The 24,203-nt window shown below is 45.2% G+C and overlaps 3 protein-coding genes across 6 annotated transcripts in view; 2 read left to right on the top strand and 1 right to left on the bottom strand.

The window, feature by feature from the left end:
* Positions 1-1,833, top strand: part of LOC117876421 (coiled-coil domain-containing protein 175-like) — a 46,366-nt gene extending 44,533 nt beyond the window's left edge. For both annotated transcript variants that reach the window (XM_034768589.1, XM_034768587.1), the window contains one exon: positions 1,747-1,833. The gene's annotated coding sequence lies outside the window, so the exon portion shown is untranslated. The remainder of the gene's footprint in view (positions 1-1,746) is intronic.
* On the bottom strand, positions 1,809-12,997 carry JKAMP (JNK1/MAPK8 associated membrane protein). 3 transcript variants are annotated; one of them, XM_034768590.1, is made up of 7 exons: positions 12,919-12,997; positions 12,239-12,330; positions 8,789-8,943; positions 6,904-7,110; positions 5,240-5,421; positions 2,856-2,932; positions 1,809-2,382 (listed from the first exon to the last, which is right to left on the bottom strand). In XM_034768590.1, exons 1-7 carry the CDS (start codon positions 12,920-12,922, stop codon positions 2,164-2,166), a joined length of 936 nt encoding a protein of 311 aa, XP_034624481.1. In that variant the 5' UTR covers positions 12,923-12,997; the 3' UTR covers positions 1,809-2,163. The 3 variants fall into 3 exon arrangements, with proteins under 3 accessions (XP_034624481.1, XP_034624482.1, XP_034624483.1); XM_034768591.1 differs by having other exon boundaries at positions 12,239-12,324; positions 12,919-12,993; XM_034768592.1 differs by lacking the exons at positions 2,856-2,932; positions 5,240-5,421.
* Positions 12,998-13,378: 381 nt separating this feature from the next.
* Positions 13,379-22,098, top strand: L3HYPDH (trans-L-3-hydroxyproline dehydratase). Its single transcript, XM_034769299.1, has 5 exons — positions 13,379-13,886; positions 16,026-16,195; positions 17,438-17,560; positions 18,395-18,532; positions 21,532-22,098. The coding sequence occupies exons 1-5, from the start codon at positions 13,397-13,399 to the stop codon at positions 21,655-21,657; spliced, it is 1,047 nt and encodes a 348-aa protein (XP_034625190.1). The 5' UTR covers positions 13,379-13,396; the 3' UTR covers positions 21,658-22,098.
* The last annotated feature ends 2,105 nt before the right edge of the window (positions 22,099-24,203 follow it).

Genomic DNA, 24,203 nt, shown 5'->3' with positions numbered 1-24,203 from the left:
GCTGTGCATGCAAATGTACATTGCAGTTGGTCCAGAAACCCAGTCACCCAAAGTGCATGTGCAATCCCAGTAATTGAGTCTGAAAATACAGGTACAAGACTGCACACAAAACATTTTTATTTAATAAAAAAAAAAGTCTGTTCCAATACAAGCCATGGGAGTTGGTATTTTAATGCATCTGTCTGTCAGGGCCATATTTTCAGGAGTGCCTTATGGATTTGGGTACATAAAAAATGGGAATGTTTGTATGCAAATAGCTAGGTGTACCCAATCTCATTAAGCAAATGCCTATTTTCACACCCAAATATTTTTTCGTGTGTACCATTGTAGAAGTCCTTTTTGAAATAGTGGATTTAATTTTCCAGTTAGGCAAAGTTATTAGGACAAAAGTCCTAAATCTTGTAGTAAGAGAGACGACTACATAGTTTGCATCTGAACAAGGAACAGTGACAGCTGGAGGCTGGTAAGCTGGTGTAAAGTCCAAAACAAATACCCTGAGTCATCCGCATGTTCCACAGTATTGTCTCCTTTGACCAGCTTTGCTTTGAGAGGTAAGCTCTCAAGCTGCTCCCCAATTCCCCGCAGCCTAATTGGGTAATAGAACAAACAACATACTACTACGACTCTTAATTAAACAAACACACTCACTGTTATACCAGGGTATACCCTGATCAGTACATTTTTATCCTTCTCTGCCCTCTTTGTAATTACTTCCATAGGCTCAAGATTTAAAACCAGGTCACTGGTCAACTTGCCCAAAGAGTTGGCTGGTCAAAATATCCTTGGGAAATAGCTGCTCATATTTTTAGATTTGAAGCAGTTAAAGGCTATGTTGGTTACCATGTGACGTCCCTTTGTGCATTAATGATCATTTAAGTGTTGTAGGATGCTGGTTCTCAGTCTGTTTCATACTGTCATGCCTCTTGTGAATACCTCCATTCTAGCATGTGTTACATGTAAAAGTAATACTAGGAGAGCATTAGAGAAGAGATGAACATATCCACTTAATGGGACAGGGACTGCTCCTTAGTGACAGCAACCCCATTTCTTTCTCTGCCCTTTCTCCCTTTGTGTGTGTTAGGGACTTACACTTGCATCAAGCTTTCTATCATTGCCTACAGTCCCCCTGCTCTAACTACTGCAGGTCAGAGGCTGGTTGGCGGCCACCCAGCACATTTCTCACCTTTACAATGTTAGTGGTAGCCCAAACTTTATGAGCGTGACTGAATGTACACCAAAGCAAAACCAACAAAACAGACAATTATTTAATTGTGCCAAAACCCAACAATTTTGAACAAGGGTGAAAGGTATGGAGAGGTCTCCACCATGCAGGTGCCTTCATTGCTTGGCCATCAAACGTTTTATGGCAGACAGTTTGCTAACACCAGTTGGTGGCTAGAAGGGGGAACCAATTCCTGCCTAGGAGTATGCAGGCAGCATATTGAGAAAACTGCCTGAGTGGAAGGGATAGTACTCTTAAATTGTACAATCTTCCATCTGGAGACTGTTAGCACATCTCAAACCAGACTGAAAGATGCAGTAAGAAATGTACAGAATTGTCAGCAGGATTGTTCTCCACAGTACATTTCCTCGTCCATGTTTTAAGATCTAAATTGTATTGGTCTGCAGGTTAATAGGAGGCTGTAGCAGGGGTAAGGGAGGGGGTTCTAGTGGGAGTTAAATGCTAGTACATAACTACCTCTGCAATTTTAGACACAGTGTTCTCCACAAACTTCTTATTTTTAGGGAGACGGTAGTTCCAAGTGAGGAGGTGACAGAAGCCAGACACTTTACCAGAAAACCACAGCTCTATTTTGCTACTTTATTCAAACAGATGCTAATATACGGCATTGTGAAATAAATAAATAAGGTACAAACAAAACTTATATTACAAGGTATGTGTCACCAGTATTTATACATAGTAAAAAATGTATATAGATTAAGACATTTTCCACTTTGATTGTTTACAAGCCCTTCATGAAGTTAGAGAAGCTAAGTTTACATAGTCTTACTCTTAGATTCTATACAATGTTTTACCCAGAAAATGTCTTATACAGAAATGATAACTTTAGTCTAAGAAGAACTGAAGGGCATAACAAGCACTGAAATTCTTTAATCCATCTTACTGGGACAGTTTCACTGGGCTGTTGGCACAAGTTACATTTAATGTCCATTTGCTCCTTCTGAAAGGATGCGTGAAGGTTCGGTGTACTTTGCTGTAAGTAAGTAAAAGAGGGCAGGTGCAGGTACCAAAGCCAACAGTGGTAGATCCTGGCCAAGTCTCTCCAGTTTGGAAATAGAGATGATTCCATAGGCGTGAAGTAACCAGTGGCTAGAAAGAACGACAAGCCTTTTCTTCCTGACAAGAAGGTCCTTGAAAGACTTGTAAAAGAAAAAGCGTTGTTAATGTTTTCACACCTACATTGTATCTGACACTTAAGTGAGAGGTTGTGCACAGTGCAGGGGGAGGCACTATATGTAAAGTCTATTGGGCTTGAGAATTATGATTTGACTCTAGTCATCTCTATGATCTTTCCCTAGCCCTCTTGGGAGAGGGAGTTGCATCAAGGACTACCAGTTCATGCTAGTTTCCTTGAGCTGGACTCATATGCCAAAAATGAAAAAAAGCTTATTCCCAGAATAAGCACAAGAGTACAGACAAATACGAGGAAAGGCAAGCTAGCAGTCTCCACTCAAGTCAGTATTCCAGAAGATATTGTAGCATTGGCCAGAGATATCGGATAATGCATTAACAATGAGCAAGTGTTCCTCATCTTACTTCTCAGGCCTCCCTTGAGCCTCTGCTGACAAAATTAAATGTTAAAATCTAGAACAGAAGAGACATTTCTACCTACCTCTACTTCAGAAGCAGACATGTACACAGCCAGGGTAACCAAAGATAACACCAATATAATATATGGGAATGCATAATCTAAAGGCAAACATTGCATGTATTAGGGGGTGGGAAAACACACCACCACATTAAGTACATTTCAGCAGAAGACATTAACTACTGCTATGTATGTAACTGTTCCACTGAATCAGTCCAGCCTACTTTAGACCATGGGTTTGAAATTTAACCATCATGCACTGCAGTATGAATGAGTGATAGACAAGCATGGAAGTTTACTTTGGAGCAGTAATACTTAGATTGTGGCTCGTGAGCCACAAGTGGCTCTCTAATGTGTCTCCTGCAGTTCATGATATTAAAACATGGTGCGGTTTAATTATTAACCAATTAGGAAGCTTTTAATAGGTTAACAATTTATTTGCTGTGAGAATAATTTATATCCAAAAACTAAATATTTCCCCTGTCATTCACACGACTGTGGCTCTTTTGGGGAATGATGATCACTAATTTGGCTCCTGAACCACTGAAGTTTGAGCATCACTGGTCTAGAGGTTTCAAAATCCATCTCCTCTGAGGCCCAAAGAATCGTATTTCTAATGGCCATACTAGGTCAGATTAATGATCCATCGAGCCCAGTATCCTGCCTTCCGTTCATTCTCTCGAAAGTACCTGGCACTGGGCACCGTCGGAACAGGGCAATTTATTGAGTGATACATCCCATGTTGTCTAGTCTCAGCTTCTGGCAGTCAGAGGTTTACAGACACCCTGACCATGTTGGCTAACACCCCTCAGTGGACCTCTCCTCCCTGAATTTATCTAATTCTTTTTTAAACCTAGTTATAGTTTTGACCTTCACCCCATCCCCAGCAACAAGTTCCACAGGTTGCCTGTGAACTGTGTGAAGAAATGCTTCCTTTTGTCTGTTTTAAACCTGCTGCCTATTAATTTCATTGGGTGACTTCTGGTTCTTGTGTTACGTGAAGGGGTAAAGAATTCCTTATTCACTTTCTCCACAACATTCATGCTTTAATAGTCCTCTCATACTATTTCTAATTCGTTACTATACATTTTAACACACATCACTGACGTTTAATAGCCCTTTAGCTCCCCCCTTCACAGCTAAAGCACAAATGTGAATAGAAAAGTGGACAGAAGAGCTGGAATGGGAGCTTGCATGCTGAGTGATGGCATGGTGACATGCTGCCTCTTCACACAGGAGCCCACACATTGTGCTTATAGCACAAGGCTTGGACTCGAGACGGGCGGGTGGGGGGGGGGGGGCTAAGACTAGCTAAATTTTCCAGTTTGCTTCCACCCCTTGTAAAACCAGAGGTATTTCTGCTGGAAAAGATACATTAAGTTAATACCACTAAGATGCAGCATTAGCTTCCAGTCCGCACCTGCCCCTTTGAGGGGTAAAAGGCAAGGCACAGAGCCATGTGCCCAGGAGGGAGGGAACAGCACACGAGGCAGCCTCTCCTCATGGATTCCTCGAGGTCTGGAAGCCACAACCCCCCTCTACACATCCCCTTAAAAAGGAGGAATACAGTAAGCAAGTTTGAGGCAGTCCTCAGCTTCCCTGATCTCTTCCCCTGTGGCTGTCTACAGGTTTTACAAGAGCGCTCAATTTGGCTGTAAGTGAATGAGGGTTTGATTTTCAGATACATTGAGTGCATCTGACAACCAGGCTCTGAATTCTTCTATTGGCACAGGCCAGCAGCTTTTAGAATAATTTAGGTCAAGAATAATTTTCTCTTGAGCTGCTGCCTGCGTTTGAGAGTGTTCTCTAGACTCCGATTGTCACTGCTTTCCAAATGCATTCCTCAGCATTTGCTAATTCTTGCCTTTTATAGAAAATATTTCTTTCTTTCTGGAAGGCTAAATGTACAGAACTGCAATGATGCTTGGAACAGCATTCCTACTATCTAGGGAGCGAGGCCAGTGCTGCTTTGGGGAGGTCTGAAAGTCATCTGTGGTTTTAAACCACTATGTATGCAGGCAAATAGGTATCTTAGCTAGACGGACAGTACACTTAACACACTGTCATGCTCTGCTAAGGCAGCTCTGAGTTGATTGGCTAAGGAACCCTACTTTTGATTTACAACACCAGCTCCATGATTTGTCAGTGTTTTCTCAAGAAGGGTGTGTGGGTGGAGGGGGAGTGGGGCAGGCTTCTTCATGTAATAGATGGCTATATGGAGTAATTAATTTTATACTATCACTGGGGGTGGATATTTGAACAATAAAGGCAATTTTGATGAATGTTGTATACATTTAACGCAATAGCCTTACGCATAGCAAAGCAAAAAAGGACATACTTTGTCCACTGAGCAAGGTATTGTTTTTGTTAAGGACATACATTTAACCCCCCCACACACACACACTTACAGAGCAGGCCTCCTCCAACTGCTTGAAGTACAGTTAGAATAGGGAAGAAGTAAAGTGCTGCATAAATACTTTTAAATCGATCTGACTTTCCTAACCCACAGGCAATCTTCTTAACCAGAAGAGGTCGGAGCAGCATCATCAACACCAGACAGAAGGCATAGTATATAAATACAATGGTGTATCTGTAAAGGAAAAAAATATTTACTATTTGCATTGCAGTAGTAACTACAGGCTCTAACAGACCTAGGATGCCTCGCGTTAGGCACTATACACATTCACACACAGAAGAGAGCTTACAATCTATACAGAGGGTGGGAGGGGAAAACAGAGGCACAGAGAGCTCAGCTGACTTGCCATAGGTCACACCACAAGGCAGTGACAGAGGTGAGAGCAAACTGCAGGTTTCCTGACTCTAGACCACGCCGCCTCCCAAGGGCAGTGAAAGCAACATGTTCTGAAAGGTTACCCAAATCTATAGGTGTTCCTTAATTCTCTATCCTGAAGTGTAATGAAGATATCCAAGTTCACTGTTATAGATTCTCTGTACTCCTAAACCCTCATGAACAGTCTCCCTTGCGTGGCTGCTTGTTGTGACACTCATTTATGAGATGTTAAAAGGGACAGGTTGCTACTCTCCATTGTAAGATTACTTGAGTTCTTTGTGAAGCTACCTATGACATATGTAGAATTTCCCCCAAAGAGCCAGCATGCTGCAATGTGCAAAAACACTGCCAGTAAAGCGACAGTCCGAGAGATTGTTGGCTTGCTGGTTTATGATGATTCACTCTGCTGGCGCTTTAAAGAAGCAGCACAAAAAAGAAAGCTCAGTGAGTCACAAGACTTCAAAGGGGTTTTGATAGCCCACTGGTCTGGGTTAGATAAGCCCTTTTACATTCTGCACCTTCAAAGAGGAATTTCTAAAGAAGTCACAGTCATTTAAACAATTGTGAAAAATCAACATTATAAGCAGAAGAAAGGAAAATTGATGCACTCTACCAGCTGAAAGATTGACTTAGTGTTTGTGAAGGGTTGTGAATGTTCTGATTTTTTTCCCTTCAATTAGTGGCATATGGCTATATTTCAGACTAAGGTTAGATTAAGCTGACCTCCTTGATCTATCCTCATTTCATCTAGAACAGCACTCAATGTAAAGCTCTCTCTCTCTACCTCTGGCTGAAAGCTATACGAACGTTAGAATGTAAAGTATGCATTTCTACCAATACCTGGCAAAATTATTACTGTTCACCCAGAATTAGTATAAGCTGCTGTTAGACAAGCAAATTCGCAAATAAACTGAAGTCTAGACTACCACTAGGACCTTCCATTTCTCACACAAGGGCCAATAAAAGAATTAATGAGCACTTACAGCGCTCCATTTTTAAAGTGCCATATAAACACAGCCCCCAATTCAAGACAGCACTTGAGCACATGCTTAACCGTAAGCATGTGCTCAAGTGCTTCTCTGGATAGGGATGTTCTCCTGAATCCAGGCTACATTAAGTACATTTTGGCAAGTAGATTTCCCTTCTTACAAGAAGTAGTAACTTAGCAGAATACGGCCACATTTCAGGGTTAAATGCACCATAACCCAACATTTTATAAATTCCTGAAATACATATGATGAAATAGCACTTAAAAAAAAAATACTCTGACTTTATACTCACAGAGGATAGACAGCTTCATGAGTACAGTGTACAGTTGTAATATAATCAGGACTTGGGTTGTAAAGCATTGTATACCAGTCAGAAAGCATCACTACCTTGCAAGAACGGATATACAGAAAACCTACTGGATCGCTCACAAGCAGTGTAACTATTGCTGCAACACTGCATTCGAATAAGGCAGTAAGATGCTGAAACAATGCACTGGAACTGTAGAGGGAGGAAGAAAAAGGTTCTTTAATACCACTTGATTATTGACAGGGAAAAAAATATCAAATGCTGAGTGAAGTATAAAGACTCTTTCAATTCTAAACTGTCTATTGTATTTAAATTCACTATGAAAGATAGGCCAAAGCCACAGTTATTACAACATGAAGATTGAAGCAAGCATGATATTGGATATTTTCACTAGAAGAGTGATGAAGCACAGGAATGGGTTACCTAGGGAGGTGATGGAATCCCCTTCCTTAGAGGTTTTTAAGATCAGGCTCAAAGCCCTGGCTGGTATGATTTAGTTGGCGATTGGTCCTGCTTTGAGCAGGGGGTTGGACTAGATGACCTCCTGAGGTCCCTTCCAACCCTGATATTCTAGGATTACACTGAAAATAATAATCTCTTATTTATCTGAATCACACTATTTAGTGCACAAGTGCAGTTGTACTTCATCTAAACTTCTGAAACTAACATTCACACCACATTTAGTCTAGCAAAAACTAAGATCAAATATGCAAGGCAGGTGAGAGTTCTACAACTTCCTACAACACGGAAAGAATATTTTTTGTTCAGCAAAACTAAACTATTAAGTATTACCACATTATAAAGCCCTGTGCCTAACTGACTGGCAAAGTGAGACCTAAGCACCACTCTTGATATCTCCAAGGCATTTATTTCCAAGTTACCTATTCTTTATAAATGGTGGTTTTCATTTTCATAGTGACTTGCTACATATGTTTTTTAAATAAAAGGGCAAACATTTTAAATCAGATGCGTGAAACTCTCACTGGAGCTGAAAGCTCATGTTAAAATGACATATTTTAGTGGGTTGAGAGTTTATAGTATAAACATTAAGTATTTACTGTTTTCATACCACTTTGTACAGGTGTCATTTGTAAAATATTTATACAGCATGAAGTTACAGGACGCAGCCATGTTCTTTAATAAGTCTATTATGAAGTGCATTCAAAACCTATCATGCTGACATAACCTTTACTGTAGTATTATCATCTAAGTATCTTCAGCCTGGTCTACACTAGGGGGTGGGGGAGTCGATGTAAGATACGCAACTTCAGCTACGGGAATACTGTAGCCGAAGTTGACATATCTTATTCCAACTTACCTCCGGTCCTCACGGCGCAGGATCGACGGCTGCAACTCCCCTGTCGATTCCACTACTCGCTCTGGTGGAGTTCCGAGTCGACGGGGAGCGCGTTCGGGGATCGATATATCGCGTCTTAACGAGACGCAATATATCGATCCCCGATAAATCGATCGCTACCCGCCGATACGGTGGGTAGTCTGGACGTACCCTTCCGGTCAGAGGTTATAAAGGTGTAGTAATACTCTTTAGGCCAAAATCTGCCATAGGTGAGCATTCCCTCCTACACCAGAGAAGATTCCTTCAATGCATTTAAAACAAGTAGTTGGGTATAGGGCATTTCCTGGGCACTGTGACCATCTGGGAGGAACTGTGCCCCAGTAATTATTACAGATCTAAGATGAAAATTAATAAATCCATAAGCACATGGTGTTCCCAGAAAATTAGCAGCCTGTGTATCTGCCTGCCCAATAGCGTGACTCCTTTAGCACAATTCGATTTGCCTTCTCATATGAATGATACACATTTATGGTGGGCCTTTTTGTTTTTAAATTAAATAAAAAGATTACTAACCTCTTTTTCCCTGAATACCATTCAATGAAGAACCAGTGCAAAATCAAAGGAAGCATGGCCATAAAGCCAAGGTATAGCCAGTCATAATGCCCTGGAGATCCTGTACACTCCCGACAGATTTTATCCCCATCTGTTCGCTGTCCTCTCGGACAAACCTACAAAAACAGCACCACAAAACTGTATTTACAAGTGCCTGAAAACCCAATAACTGATCGTTTGTTTTGTTGGGAGTCCATTTAAAGGGAGTGCGTGGGCTAACAAATTTACCTAATTAAAGGAAGTTCAATCCTTCAACCCTCCGCTTGCTAAATGTTCCCATCCCCTGAGCAAACTCGTCCCACTCTCATTCCATCCCTTACGCTCACTTTCATCTGGCTTGTTCCCCTCAAAGTACAAACAAGCTTTAGTCTCTCGCATCCTATAAAATCCCATCCATCTTTAACCCCGCTTGTCTCATTAACTACTGCCCCATCTCCCTTTCATCTCTAAGCTCATTGCATGCACTGTTTACCATCATTGTCTGGAGTTCTCCTCCAATTCCATTTTAGACCCTCTCCAATCTAGCTACCACCCCTTGCACTCCACTTGAAATTGCTTTCGCCAAAGTCTCTAATGACCTCTTCCTTAAAGCTCAAAACCAGTACTCATCCTCCTTGACCTGTCAGTCACTTAGTCGACTGTGCTCCTCTTGAAATCTTGTCCTTCCCTGGCATCTATGACTCTCTACTCTCCTGATTCTCCTCTGACCTTTCTACTGGCTCCTTCAGAGTATCCTCTTCCTCCCTCCAGCTTTGGGAAGGGGGAGGTGGTTCCACGGAGCTCTGTCCTTGGTCCCCTTTTCTTCTCTCTCTTTGCCTTATCTCTGGGTAATCTCAACAGCAAACACAAATTCAACTACCATCTCTATACTGATGACTCACAGATCTACCTCTCCACTCTATGTCTCCACTCCAGACCGGATTCCTGTCCAAACTAAAATCTCAGCCTGTCTCTGACATCTCCTTGTAGATGTCTAGCCATCAAGCTCAACATGGCTATAACAGAGCTCTTAATCTTCTCCTCCAAGCTTCCCCAACCTACCTTCTCAATCACTGGGGAAAATGCTACCATCACACCTGGCACTCAAGCCCATAACCTGGATGTCATCTTTGACTCGGACCTCTGTCTAGGTCAATGTTTCCCAAACAGTGGGTCCCAACCCACCAGTGGGTCCCAGGCACCATGCAGGGAGGAGAGTTGAAGAACGAGCCCACACCTCACTTATTTCGCAGTGGTGGCTCCTGTCCCACAGAGTCTGAGCCTGTTCCAGGCATTGCGACCTTGTTGCAGCACCACTCAGGCTTGAAGGGGCAGCCAAGCCAAACCTGAGTGCCATTGCAATCCCGTGCACTAGGCTGCAAACGCCCAGAGCAGTGACCCAGGCCCAACTCCGCTGGACAGGAGCCACCACTGTAGGGTGAGTGCAGAGCAGGCTCTCTCTCCAACGTTCCTCCGTTCCCCACTCTGGGGCCTCCCCTCTGCACCGGTGTTAGGGTTGCAGTGGTGGGGTGGAAAGTGATGCTACAGGTGGTCGGTGCCCCCTCAGCGGGGCAAGGAGGAGGAGAAGGACATTGGCGGATGATTTTTGGCTCATTCCCTCCATGAATTTGGACCCTGGGTGGGTCACAAAAAAAGACAAAATGCATTTGGTGGGTCGCCTTAGTAAAAAGTTTGGGAACCACTCCTCAAGGTCTTCACAGCTAGGCTGCGCCTCAAGCTTGCTGATTTTTTTCAATATAACAGCTCTAAGACATGGCCCTTTCCATCCATTCACATGATTAGAACGCTGGTCCCCGTCATCTTGTGTCTTGATTCCTGCAATATCTTTTTCTCTTGTCTTGACACAAAGTCTTATACCCATTCAGAATGCTGCTGCTGCCACAGATTATTGCCCAAGCATGTCATCTGACTAGGTCATCCCTCTCTTTGCATCTCTTCCTTGGTTCCCCCTTCTCTATCACATCAAACATAATCTACTTGCTGTTTCAAGGCCCTTCACAGCCTATCCCCAGCTCTTATTCGCTATTGAGATGTTAGCTCCCTCCTCAGATGGCCCTAAGATGCCAGTCTCGATCGTCAACTTGGTAAATCTTCAAACAAATATCTACGTGCTTCCTCCCATGCTGCCCCTTATGCTTAGGAGCTCCCTGTAAACATCTTCCTTCAAATCCCTCCTTTACTGGGATACCTATAAAAAACTTGACAAAAGTCAGGCCACTTGGTGTGCTAATACAGTTGATTAGCATGCTGATCAATGCTGCCTCTGTTTCCTTGCACTCCCCTCTGTTTGTATCTATCTGTTGTCACTTGTCTTATACTTAAGGCTACGATTTAGTCACAGAGGTCACAGATTCCGTGACTTTACCAGACCTCCGTGACTGCTAGGGCTTGAGGAGAAGGCAGGACTGTGCGCCCCTGCCCTGCAACTGGGGCTGGCTGGAACCAGGACCCTGCAACCCCAACCCCGCCGCTTCTGCCAGGGCCATGTGCCCTAGCCCCATGGCGTCCCAGGCTCGACGGAGGCTACAGATGGGGCTGCGCGCCCCAGCCCTGCAGCATCCCAGGCTTGGCAGGGGCTGCAGCCGGGCCCGTGCACCCCAGGCTCAACGGAGGCTGCGGTGGGGGCTGCAGTCGGGGCCACGCTTCGCTGTCCTGCAGCTGCAGCCAGCTCTGGAGTGGGAGCTGTGTGCCCCCCATGGCTGTGTCCCCTGCTGCGGCTCCTGGAGCAGGGGCTGTGCTCCCTGCCATGACGAGGACTCGGCCTGTCAGTCCTCCCCCCCATGAGACTCCATTCCTCCCCCCTACCTAGCCCTGCCCCCTGGTTATTTTTAGTAAAGTAACAGACAGGTCACGGGCTCCGTGAAATTTTTATCGCCAGTGACCTGTTTGTGACATTTACAAAAAATAACGTGATAAAAATCTTAGCCTTACTTATACTTAGATGGTAAGCTCTTTGAGGCGGTAACTGTCTTTTTGGTCTGGTTTGTACAGCGCCTAGCACAATGGGTCCTGGGCCATGACTAAGACTCCTACGCACTACAGAAATATAATCATCACCATCTAATGCAGACTGAATTGAACATGATCTTCATGCTCCAGATTCCAGCCTCATACAACTTAGAGCATCAACATCAGACTTGGAAATTCCCAACCAGGGACTGCCAGAGCACAATGCGCCCCAGCTTCCCTCCCTCAGCACCCTCCAATCTCAAGGGAAATAAGGAAGGCATGGGAAAGGCATACTACCTGATATGCCACCTTGGAATTCCCCTATTATAGGACTCCCCTACAAGTGGTTTAGACAATTTATGCCTCCTTTGCATGTGATACAGAAGACAACACATCACAAGCCAAGATCAAGCCCTAGATCACTTTCACAAACTCAAGAGTCTGTCAGAATTTGACACTTACCCCACAGTCGCCATAGATTTCAGTTGACGCATTTATATATTGTACCGTTCTCCCACAATACAATCCAAGGCAGGCTGGTTGGATATCTACAGCTTTTAAAAATACAAGAGTTGCAACACTGTAGTACATCACGTTACTGAAGATGCAACAACAAAGCAAATGAAACAGTTTGTTGCACTGTACTTAAGAAATGGAGTTCTAGGCTCAAACTAATCTTTTTGGTCCCGATCCTGCAAGGAGAACCACACACCTGGACTCCGTGACCAAAGTCAAACCCTGACTTAGGGGGGGTTCTGCATAGATGTCCACATTTGTGGTCCTCTGGGCAGGAGCAGGGCCCTTTGGCTGCTTCTCTCACACAGGGAACGTGTTGCACAGCGGGGTGTAGCAGAGGGTGCTGGACTGGGAGTCAGCAACAGCAACCTGGGCATCCCCACCCATCCCCCCTCTAGCTCCGAGACACACCCCCCCCCCACACACACACACAACCTTCCCCCCTCCAGCTCCGTGACAAACCCCCTCCCCACTCCCTTCTCCCTCAGCTCCAGGGACAGGCTGCCTTGACCCCAGGACAAGGACCCCCGCCCCCACGGGGCCTGCCCGGAGAGGAACGGGGCGGAACTGACCCTCCCAACGCGGGCGAGGGGCCCCGTGACGGTGACCCCGGGGGCTGCGCTCACTCATCTTGCCGCCGCAGGGCCAAGCCCCCCAGGACCGTTCCCCTTGCGCAGCAACAACTGCTTCCGGGTTCCCGGGGCGGGAAGAGACGAAACTCCGCCTCGTCCGTGTGCGTCACTTCCCTCCTCTGTCTCCCCAATGTGGCAACAGCTGGCTGACTCCGCCCCTATTGGGGCGGGGTTTCACATCCCCCATCCCGCTTGTGGGTGCGGCCAGGATAGCCCCGCCCACCTGAAGGCGGAGCCCCTTGCGGCCTCTCGCCCGGTTGGGCGGGGTTTCCCCGGCGCTCCCCAATGGGGGCCCGCTTTGTGGCACACCCCCCTATGGGCGTGGTTACCGCGCAAGCCCCATCCCTTTAGTTGGTGACGTCACGAGGACGTCGCTCATGTGGGCGTGGCCAGCCTCGACCCGATAAGCTGCATTGTTTCTGCCCCCGCGTGGGCGTGGCCGCCTCGCTGTGCTGGGGCGGCGCGAGCTAAGATGGCGGCGCCCAGCTGGCTGCCGCCCGGCGCGCGGCCGGTGGTGCGCGTGGTGGACATGCACACGGGCGGGGAGCCGCTGCGCATCGTGCCGGGCGGGCTGGAGCCGGGCCCCGCGGGCCCCACGCTGCTGGCCCGGCGGCGCCACATGGGCGGGGAGCTGGACCACGTGCGGCGACTGCTGGTGCACGAGCCGCGCGGGCACCGCGACATGTACGCGGCGGTGCTGGTGCCCAGCGAGCTGCCGGCCGCCCAGCTGGGCGCGCTCTTCCTGCACGGCCAGGGCTACAGCACCATGTGCGGCCACGCCGTGCTGGCGATGGGCCGCTTCGCCCTGGACGGCGGCCTGGTGCCGGCGCCGAGCCGCCCCGAGACCGCGGTCACCATCCACTGCCCCTGCGGGCCCGTCACCGCCTTCGTGCCCTGGGACGGGCAGCGCAGCGGCAGCCGCGTCCGCTTCCACAGCGTGCCCGCCTTCGCCGCCGCCGCAGGTACCGGCCGGCGCCCGCCTGCCTGGGAGCCCAGACACTGCCGGGGGGAGACCCCAGTGCCTGTCTCGGGGGGGGGGGCGCCCCTCTCTGTGCGACCCCCGCCTTTGTGGCACCTCTGAGAGCCTGGCCCCCGTCTGTGAGCCCCCCAATAATGGTGGGGGGCGCCCCTTGTCCGTGTGATCCCCGAGCCCCCTTCTGTGGCACCCCCATCCCCTGGAGCCGTGGGAAAGGGTGCCCTTGTTCTCCCCTTCCCCCCAGACTGTACGGCCCCCACGGGTGAAAATGATCAATGGTCAATCACATTGTGCATGACTAACACCACTAAACCTGCTCTCGCTTTCCCCACCTCTGCCCTGGGCTGTGGGTGTGAATTTGTGAGGTAGCTCCACACCTGGGTCAGTGAGGGATGTGGCACCCACGTGCCCTCACCTAGTTCCTTTCCACACACTGCAGAGGGGTGCCGGAACAATTGGTATAGTGGGGCTGCTGAGAGCCATTGAACCAAATTGTCAACCCTGTATATGATGGAAACTATTTCAAACTGGGGGTGCTGCTGCATCCTTAGTTCCAGCACCTACGGAGGAGTGTTATGGGTGCTTTGGTTCTGATGCAGCCAGCTTCAAGAACGTGCACTGGCCCCTTGACTGTGGAAGCAGGTGTCAGTGTCAAAGGTCGTGGCGCGGCTCTGGCAGCCAACAGACTTTCTGCAGAAAGGATCGTAGTTTCTGCCCTGCATATTGCTACCCCTGAGACCATATTGGGCTGGCAGCCTCCAATCCTGCAAAACACAGTGCATCCTTATTTGTGGGAATCAGATTGGGTAGTTTAAGACTGTGTAAACATCAATAGTTTGAAGGAGGAAGCTTGTCCAAGATTGCAGTCTCTCGAACTGCAGGGTAGTTAAGGAGATAGCACTTACTGAGATCACTCCAGAAAACAGAGGAATGATTTGTGTTTAACTTTGTACACACCACTCATTAAGGGTGGGAAGGGGACAGGCAGGTGAATGTTTTGGTGGGGAGAGGGGTTTTTTAATGAAGTCTGTACCTACTTTTGACTCCACAGAAGAACAGACCTAACTATGGATCCGCCTGATGTTGAAATTGGTCACCAGGTCGAGAGGATGAAGAACTCTGCTTTGTAGGGCTCTCTGCAGATGGGCTACCTAATGTTTCTGAGAACCTTTATTAAGTAACAAAAGAGCAGAACTTCGGATAGGTTAGAGACTTCACAATACCTGCAATATTTTAGGATGATACGCTATTCCAAATTTGTGTCTTCGCTATTGCATAACCATATTCAGCTTCTGTAAGTACATTAGGAGTCACCCACACTCTTCAATCTGATGGTCTCCTGCATTTTGCTTTTTCATTTTGCTACTGCATTAATTCCTTTAGCTGTTTTGCTTTCTGCCCTCCAGCATCCTTTCCTTTCCAAGACTCCTTGTACCCATTTTATATCTGCATCTAATAATCTAGTCTACTCACTGTCATTTGGGGTTTTTTTGTTCGGATATTTTAATTTTTCTAATGATTGAAACTCATGACATGATTTCTAGCATTGTGTTCCTTGACTTTCCTGTAGAGTTCTGTGCCATTCTCTTGCTTTAGCACCTAGCTTTACATCTCACTTGAAAGTAAATCTGACACTGTAATTAAGTTGACTTACACTACTGTGTTTATTAGAATCCTGCTGAATTGATTGAATCTGATTGCATTAATTTGCATTAATAAGCATGAGACCGATTGTTTTTAAAAAAATCTAATACTTCTAGTTTGGAAAGTACAGTCTGTAAAGTTGAACAAATTCAGCGCAGCAAGGACAAATTGTTCCCTGATTTAGAACCCAATCTGACCCATGGATTTTAACAGGAGAGTTTTTCCGTTGACTTTAATGGAAGTTGGATCAGGCTCTTATAAGACTTAGCACTTACCTCTCTTTATCCTTTGATGTCAAAGTGCTACACAAAATTATCCTTGTTACTATGCTAACAGTTGCATTAAAATCAGCAACATTGCACTGAAGTGTGAATTAGGACAGAATTTGGTTTCCCATGTTGGGGAGGGCGGGGGAGATAATGTTACCAATATATGTTCATGCACATTCTGTTTGCTTTTCCCCCTCTCCTGTTCTGTTTAGATGTGACAGTTGATGTTCCTGGCCATGGGAAGGTGGTGGTCGATATTGGATATGGCGGTGCTTTCTATGCCTTTCTCAGTGCTGAGAGATTGGGATTAGATGTTTGTTCTTCAAAGACTCAGGATCTTGTAGATGCAGCAAGTGCAGTAACAGAAGCAGTAAAGAGACAGGTATAGCAGGATGCCAACAGACCCCCAAATAGTTTTCTAACAAAGTAGTAGTAGTGCAGGGTTTTTCTTACAGAGGAGACTATTCATGACATTGTTGGAATGCTATACCTGGAATGTAAAACAAAGAGTAAATATCATAATAGACTTTCTCAGGTGTTTGTGGGTGTGACCGTTCTTGCCCTGGTTCTGTAGTTTTACAGTTTAGTTAGGGCTTGTACACACTTGCGCTTACTTCAGAATAATTTAAGTCGCTCGGGGGTATGGAAAAGCCGCCGACACAGCTGCCGCTGCTGGGGAAGGTGGAGTAATTATGCCAACGGGAGAGCTGTCTCCTGCTGGCATAGAGTATCTTCACTAGCAGCTACAGTGGCACAGTTGCATCAGTACAGCTGCCCTGCTGTAGCCATTCTAGGTAGACCAGCCCTAATCCAAATTCAGAGCCACGGCTGAGGACTCTGGAGTTGCTGTTGCCAGTCTACTATACTATACTGCCTTCTGAATGATTGATCTTACTAAAAAGTGTAATATTCGCATATTTTTAGTTTGAATTTTGTATTTATGTATTCTTAATTGCTTCAGAAGCGCCCATATCTAGCATCAGAATGTCTACTGTAGACTGTTTGTCTGTCGTGTTTATGCATGTCCCACCTCCCACTCACCGCACACGTCCCTGTACAGCCCCAGGCAACAACAGCACACTGATGGTTTGTAGTCAAGCAAATATTAGACCTGAAAAGTGAAGTCTTGAAGAAATAGCTGAGGGTTTGAGTTGCGCACAGGAAATTCCACAGTTCCTCAATGTCTGTAGCCTTAAGTGAACACAAAATAAAGAAACAGAGGGTCCTGTGGCACCTTTAAGACTAACAGAAGTATTGGGAGCATAAGCTTTCGTGGGTAAGAACCTCACTTCTTCAGTAGAAGTGAGGTTCTTACCCACGAAAGCTTATGCTCCCAATACTTCTGTTAGTCTTAAAGGTGCCACAGGACCCTCTGTTGCTTTTTACAGATTCAGACTAACACGGCTACCCCTCTGATACAAAATAAAGAAGTTGCTGTCCTCACTAATGAGCATCAGTTTGTTACCTGGGGGGTAGAAACAAATGTGCCCAAGAATAGTTAGGATGATACATTTATACTTGTGTGTGCCCAGCTCTGTCATCGTGTAAAAATCTTACTGCAATTTAATTGAAAATATTTGATTGTTGGAGACGTCTGTATATCCATTCTGTGTGTTGTTCCTAGTTCAAACTTCATCACCCTGACAACGAAGAGCTTGCTTTCCTCTATGGTACTATATTAACAGATGGAAAAGATGCATTTAGTGATGAACCAACAACCAACATCTGTGTGTTTGCAGATGCACAGGTATGAAAACGTGCTACTTTAAGAGATACAAGATAAGTAAAGCCTGGTCTGTGTGTCTATTAAGAATTAGTTAAATTGAGCTGCTGCTTCTCTCACTGTCCTGCAATGGCATTGTCTTTGAAGTGTCGTCTGTTCCTTAACCATAAACTATTTCAGTATAGAATGAAAGCAGGTAAATACTTCTGCAAACATGAGAGAGGCTTTCACTAAGGATTAAACGTGAGTTTAGTAGGGAGGACTCTCCCAGCTGTCACATGGGAATGATCCAGGGCAGTGCTTCTCAAAATCGGGCCACCACTTGTTCAGGGAAAGCCCCTGGCGGGCTGGACCGGTGGGTTTACCTGCCGCGTCCGCAGGTTCGGCCGATCGCAGCTCCCACTGGCCGCGGTTCGCCACTCCAGGCCAATGGGGGCTGCAGGAAGGGCGCGCATGCCAGGGGCTTTCCCTGAACAAGCGGCGGCCTGACTTTGAGAAGCACTGATCCAGAGAATACCAGTGGAGAGAATTTAGTTGTTCTAGATTCTGTTAGTGATTATCTGCAAGTGTTACAGACCTGAAAGTAATATGAAGTTTTAATACTTGAGTAGCAATTATAAATATTGTCAAACTAGGATCCCTCACTCCTAGTAGTTTGCCAAACAGAATCAGTCTGAAAGTGCCAGAACCCATTTAGTTTCTTTTGTGCTTCTCTCACCCTGCCTATTTGCAGAACCCCAGAGCTAGGCAGTGCTAATGTCTGTAATGATATGGACTGTAATATTGGGGGGAGCATCTCATGTTTTTATAGTAAAAGATAAAAATAAGCTAAGGAACTTTTTATTTTTTTTAAATTAGGTCGACAGAAGTCCTACGGGCTCAGGTGTAACTGCGCGCGTTGCCTTACAATACCATAAGGGACTCATTCAGCTGAATCAAACCAGAACCTTTAGAAGCAGCTCAACTGGTTCCTTGTTCACTGGAAAGGCCGTGAAGGCAAGCAGCAAACCTCTTCTTTTCTGTGTATTTTTAAGGTGTTTTTTGTGAATTTTGTGCTCATGCCAGCGAGGAACTACGAGCACAGGCTTAAACCAGGCGTAGTGCAACTATCTACAGACAGTTCTGCCACTGTAGTCACTTCTGATCTGTAGCATCCCTATCGTTTCAGTCCTGGGCCTGTTTTGAGCAGAGATTGCAAGTCTTGACAAATTTTGTGTAGGAGAGCAGTGTGTTCTGGATCATCTTTCCATTGTGATCATAGGCTGTACAGAAAGGAATAAACAGTATGGTGATGAAATTCATGGATGATAAAGAATTGGAAAGAGCTGAGGATGGATGAATAATTCAGAGACCTGAAATAGTTAGAAACATAGACAGAAAATAATACAGGTGGGGGGCGGGAAATAATCCAAAACAGACATGAAGTGTGACAAACCAAACAAGTGGTACTGCTGAAAGAGATTTGGGGGGTCACAGCCAACACCAGACCAGAGATGAGCTTGAAGTGAAAATCAGGAAAAAAAGAACAGTGCAGTTTTGCGCTGTATATACAAAGGCTTCTCATCAGAGGAGGGCAATATTTGTATGGCTTTAATATGGTTACAGCTGAAAGATTTCCAAATTGGAAAATCTGGAAAACCAGACCTACCAAAGGTAACTGCTGTTCCATTTAAAGTGCAAAACTATTGATTAACGAAACCAGTAAGCAAACCCCAGGGTCTTAGGCCATGTCTACACTACCACCTACCCTGTTTCCCCGAAAATAAGACATCCTCCGAAAATAAGGCCTACTTACAGTTTTGCCTCTCGTTGTAATATAAGGCATCCCCCCGATAATAAGGCATCCACCGATAATAAGGCATTTTTCATTTCTGAAAAATAAGACATCCCCTGAAAATAAGACCTAGCGCATCTTTGGGAGCAAAAATTAATATAAGACACTGTCTTATTTTCGGGGAAACAGGGTATGTCAGTAAAACTTATGTCGTTCAGGGGGCTGAAAAAAACACACACCTGAGCAACATAAGTTTTGCCAGCATAAGTGGTGGTGTGCACAGCGCTGTGTCGGTGGGAGAGCTTCTCCTACCGCCGCTTGTTGGGGTGGTTTAATTATGTCGACGGGAATGCTCTCTCCTGTCGTCATAGAGCGGCTACATGAGAGATCTTACAGCAACGCAGCTGCATGGGTGCCGCTGTGAGGTCTCTGGTGTAGACGCAGCCTTAAACTGTGATTTCTGTTCCTGCGGCAATAGTGAAGCCTTTCCTTCACTTGCCTTGACTTCCTGGAGCTCCCAGCAGAAGTCATCATAGGCTACTAGTTCAAGTCTTTTATACAGCAGCTATACCCTTCTTGCCTGTTAGCTGATGGCTCAGTCCAAGCTAGGTTGGCCTGTGCCAAATAGAAGCCATTATCAAGGTGGGGCTCAGTAAGGCCTGGTCTACTCTTAAAAGATAGGTTGATCTAGCTAGTCAGTCAGAGGTGTGAAAAAACACACTCCTGACTGATGTAGCTTTGCTGACCTCTGATCCCCAGTGTAGGTGGGTTATATCTGCGAGTGACTCTGTAAGTAAACAAAAGCCCTCTGACTGTAACTGAGGTTGGTCAGAGCTGAGGGACACCCAGAGAAGCAATGGACATTGGTGACACAATTTTATTGTACTTAGCTACCTACAGTAACTCCTCGCTTAACGTTGTAGTTATGTTCCTGAAAAATTCAACTTTAAGCAAAATGATGTTAAGTGAATCCAATTTCCTCATAAGAATCGATGTAAATAATGGGGGATGGGGTTAAGTCTTTTGGTGAAATTTTTTTCGCCAAAAGACTATATATCCACACACACACACAAGTTGTAAACAAACAATTTAATACTGTACACAGCAATGATGATTGTGAAGCTTGGTTGAGGTGGTGGAGTCAGAGGGTGGAAGAGGATGGGCTATTTCCCAGGGGAATGCCTTACTGCTAAACGATGAACTAGCACTTGGCTGAGCCCTCGAGGCTCAGCACATTGTTGTTAATGTAGCCTCACACTCTACAAGGCAGCACGAATGGAGGGAGGGGAGACAGCATGGCAGAGAAAGACAGAGACGCACACTGTGTGTGTGTATGAGAGAGATGCGCATTGCCCCTTTTAAGTATGCTGACCCCACTCTACGTTGCCTTTTTAAGTAGATCAGCAAGTTGAGACAGCAGCTGCTGCCAGCAAGCTCCCTGGTCCTGAGCCCTGTTGAGTCTCTCCCCCCTATGGAAATGGGGTTCAGGAGTGGGGGGGACGGGGACACCCTGACATTAGCTCCCCTCTTCTTCCCTTCTCCTCCCCACCCCCCTCCTCCAGCACAGCAAGCAGGAGGCTCCCTGGAGCAGCTCCAAGGCAGAGGGCAGGAGCAGCATACGGCAGTGTGGGGAAGGACAACTGAACTGCCCGGCAATTGATAGCCTGCTGGGCGGCTGCGCACAGGGAACTTAGTGGAGCTGATGGGGGGGCTACCGGTCCACCCTGATTCCAAGCCCCCACCAGCTAGCTCCAACGGGCTGCTCTTCCTGCAAGCACTGAACAAAGCAGGCAGCTGCCAAACAACGTTAGATGAAAACAACAAGGAGTCTGGTGGCACCTTAAAGACTAACAGATTTATTTGGGCATAAGCTTTCGTGAGTAAAAACCTCACTTCTTTGTTGCATCCGAAGAAGTGAGGTTTTTACTCACGAAAGCTTATGCCCAAATAAATCTGTTAGTCTTTAAGGTGCCACCAGACTCTTTGTTGTTTTTGTAGATACAGACTAACACGGCTACCCCCTGATACTTGACAACGTTAGATGGGAGCATTGCGCAACTTTAAACAAGCATGTTCCCTAATTGATCAGCAACGAAACAACATTAACCAGGACGAGGACGTTAAGTGAGGAGTTACTGTACTGTAGTAATACTCTTCTGTAAACAGGGAAGAACCCTTTAAATGCCAATTCAATTTAAATCTAAACCTTTTCTCTTCTCAGGAAGCAAAGTGTGGTGACTATAACGCTGTTGTAGTAGAAGTCTCAGGAGAAGCCTTTTACACTGGAACAGCAACCTTTGTTGTTGAAGAGGAGGACCCACTGAAATATGGATTTTCTCTAAAGTGACCTTTGCCATCATTCAATTGCCAGCTTTTAAATCGGAACCAATATCAAAAAGCTGATCTTTGTAAGCTGTAGAGGGGAAATATAAATACATCATATTTACTTAACTCATAGTTTCCTAATAGACTGCTGCATCTATGGATGGTTAAAAACAGTCATTTAAATATCCTAGAGCAGAGCTAAAAAAAACCTTTCCTGATATCATGATTACTTGTATTACAAATAAAGATCACAGGCCACATTATTCTGTAGTGATTAGCATGTATTATACAAGTCCGGGTCTGTTTGAAACTGCATTTACAATTCTATTTCAAATGCTAGATAGTAAACAAAGCTAAGCTTGAAGGGGCAATTTCAAATGAAAGTGCCTCTTGCAAAGACATTATGTACTTTAAACTCTGCGTCAGTGCAAGAATTCTATTAAAATGCAGTATTCTGACCTCACATTTTTCTTGTTTTAATTCTTGTAACTTGGCCTCAGTCACTGATCTTAAGTGTTTCGTGGTCATTGTTTTGGCTTATCTGCCCTGACTTGGTCATCTCACTTTAACTACCATAACCTGTCTGGCCACCCTGCTTCCTGGTTCAGATCTCTTAAAAAATACTAGAGCTGAAGTTATCTTTCCTGCTCTACAAACATTACCCGTCAGTGGGTACTTCCACTGACATCCTGTCTCGGGTCACTTCGTATTCAGGCTCCTTGTCATGACCAACAAGGGCCTACCATGTCTCTGCCTGCTATTCATCTGTTTCCTTTCCGCATTCTTGACATTGTGCCTTTTGATATGCTGCTCTCTGCACCTGGAGTAGGCAGGGTCATACTTTGCAAATACTTTTGTCCTTCTAATCCTTTAGCCTCCATTTCTTCAAATATAATCCCTCCTTACTTCTCAATAATCCCCACACTATCTCCAGATAGGTAGTCCAGTGCCCTCTTTGTTTCAGATCACAAATTAGTTGGGGCAAGGAATGTGTCTATATGGGCTAAATTCCTAATCCCAAAGAAGTCAACAGTAAAAATCTGACTTTAGTAGCACCAAGATTGGGCCCTGTGTTTGTAAAGTGCTGTGTGTGTTTGTAGCACTACATAAATCAATATGCAATCCACTGTTGTGGTTGGATGTAATGTACTAAATAGTAAATAATGCCTTTCACTTGTATAGCTAGACGGTTCATAGTCTACTGCAAGCTAAATCTAAATTGTGAGCCTGGATTCTGCAGACTGGAAAAAATTTTGGCAGCTTGACTTAAAAATGCTAGTAAATATGATGAGTTGGTACAATCAGTACCCTAGTGCCTGATGAACTCATTTTATACTGCCCCATAAAGTCAGATTTTTATATTGACAATGCATATCTGCACTGTAGAAGTTGGCTGGGAAAGCTGGTGGCTTTTGCAGATAGTTGAGACACAAAATAGTTTGGCGCCTAGGAAAGTAGTTTGGAGTCCTGGAATAAGTACTTTAACTAGAAGTTTCTGTTGAAACTGTTACCTATAGATTTCAGCATCAGTTAAACTGTTTCATAAGTGATTATAGGAGGTGTAACACCCACTGAGATAACTGAAGTAGTTCACCCTCCGAGTTTTTCTTTCAGGATGCCTGCAGATTCAGAAAAGCAACACTACATCATTTGGCTTTCACATGTTTTCAATGTTGTCTTCAAAACTGCAAGGACTGGATATGCTTCACATCCATTTCATCTTGCCTTTTAAAACCACAAAAGTGTTATGAACCTGAGTTTTCATAACACCTCTTTAAGGTCTGCTAAGTCATTCAATGCATGCAGGATTGTTTAAATTAGCATCTTTGGGGGGATTATATATTTTAATTGCTGCTATGTGATATATGTAGTGGGTATATATACATACAATGAAAAAATACTAAGAGCTTGAGGCTTTGTCTATGTGGGAAATTATTTCAGTATAACATAAGGTGTGAATTTAAACTGCTACAGTTATACAAGTATCGCCCCCATGTGGATGCTCTTATTCTGGTTTAAGAGGGACCTTTTTTGTGGTTTAGCTTATCGCTTAGGAAGGAGTTTAAGCTATACTGAAAAAAGGCAGTCTACACAACAATCAGCATCCACCTAAATTATACTGGTGTAACATAAAATTTCCCCATGTCGACAAGCCCTTGGTAACAAATGAGATTACCCCAGAGTTGAGGGAACTAAAATCATTAGCATGTCGGCAAATTCAGGGAATGAGGATATGCGATGGTCTCCATTGTGCCCAGCTGGTTTCCGTTATGCCTTTACTGACAAAGTAAGATCTTAGGTCCTAGAATTAGCCCAAGGGGCAGCGTATGCAGCAAAACATTTGCTTCTAACCCTCTGCTGTGGTCTCAGGTTCTCAGATCCTAAGGGTCCTGAAACGGCTTTAGTTCATGCTACTTAATATGTCTGAAATGTACATTGATTTTTAGAGGTGCAGGGCAAGGATGCATGTTCAGTTAAGTACATTGACACCTATATGAAATTTACCAGTTAATAATGGCTTGGTATGGGACTGTCAAGGCTCATTTCCCCACTATGGCACTTTTAGTG

Source organism: Trachemys scripta, chromosome 4 (assembly GCF_013100865.1).
Source record: "Trachemys scripta elegans isolate TJP31775 chromosome 4, CAS_Tse_1.0, whole genome shotgun sequence".
Classification (NCBI taxonomy): Eukaryota; Metazoa; Chordata; order Testudines; family Emydidae; genus Trachemys; species Trachemys scripta.
This window is presented reverse-complemented; position numbering and strand designations above follow the sequence as displayed.

What these genes read in the sequence shown, in the direction of transcription:
- JKAMP (XM_034768590.1), bottom strand. An exon ending in TGGTATTCAGGGAAAAAGAG is followed by an intron (nt 7,111 to 8,788) that starts GTTAGTAATCTT and finishes CTCCCTCTACAG; the next exon opens with TTCCAGTGCATTGTTTCAGC. An exon ending in CATGAAGCTGTCTATCCTCT is followed by an intron (nt 5,422 to 6,903) that starts GTGAGTATAAAG and finishes TTTCCTTTACAG; the next exon opens with ATACACCATTGTATTTATAT.
- L3HYPDH (XM_034769299.1), top strand. Translation starts at nt 13,397, where the DNA reads ATGGCGGCGCCCAGCTGGCTGCCGCCCGGCGCGCGGCCGGTGGTGCGC. An exon ending in GTGTGTTTGCAGATGCACAG is followed by an intron (nt 17,561 to 18,394) that starts GTATGAAAACGT and finishes TTTTTAAATTAG; the next exon opens with GTCGACAGAAGTCCTACGGG. An exon ending in TCACTGGAAAGGCCGTGAAG is followed by an intron (nt 18,533 to 21,531) that starts GCAAGCAGCAAA and finishes TTCTCTTCTCAG; the next exon opens with GAAGCAAAGTGTGGTGACTA.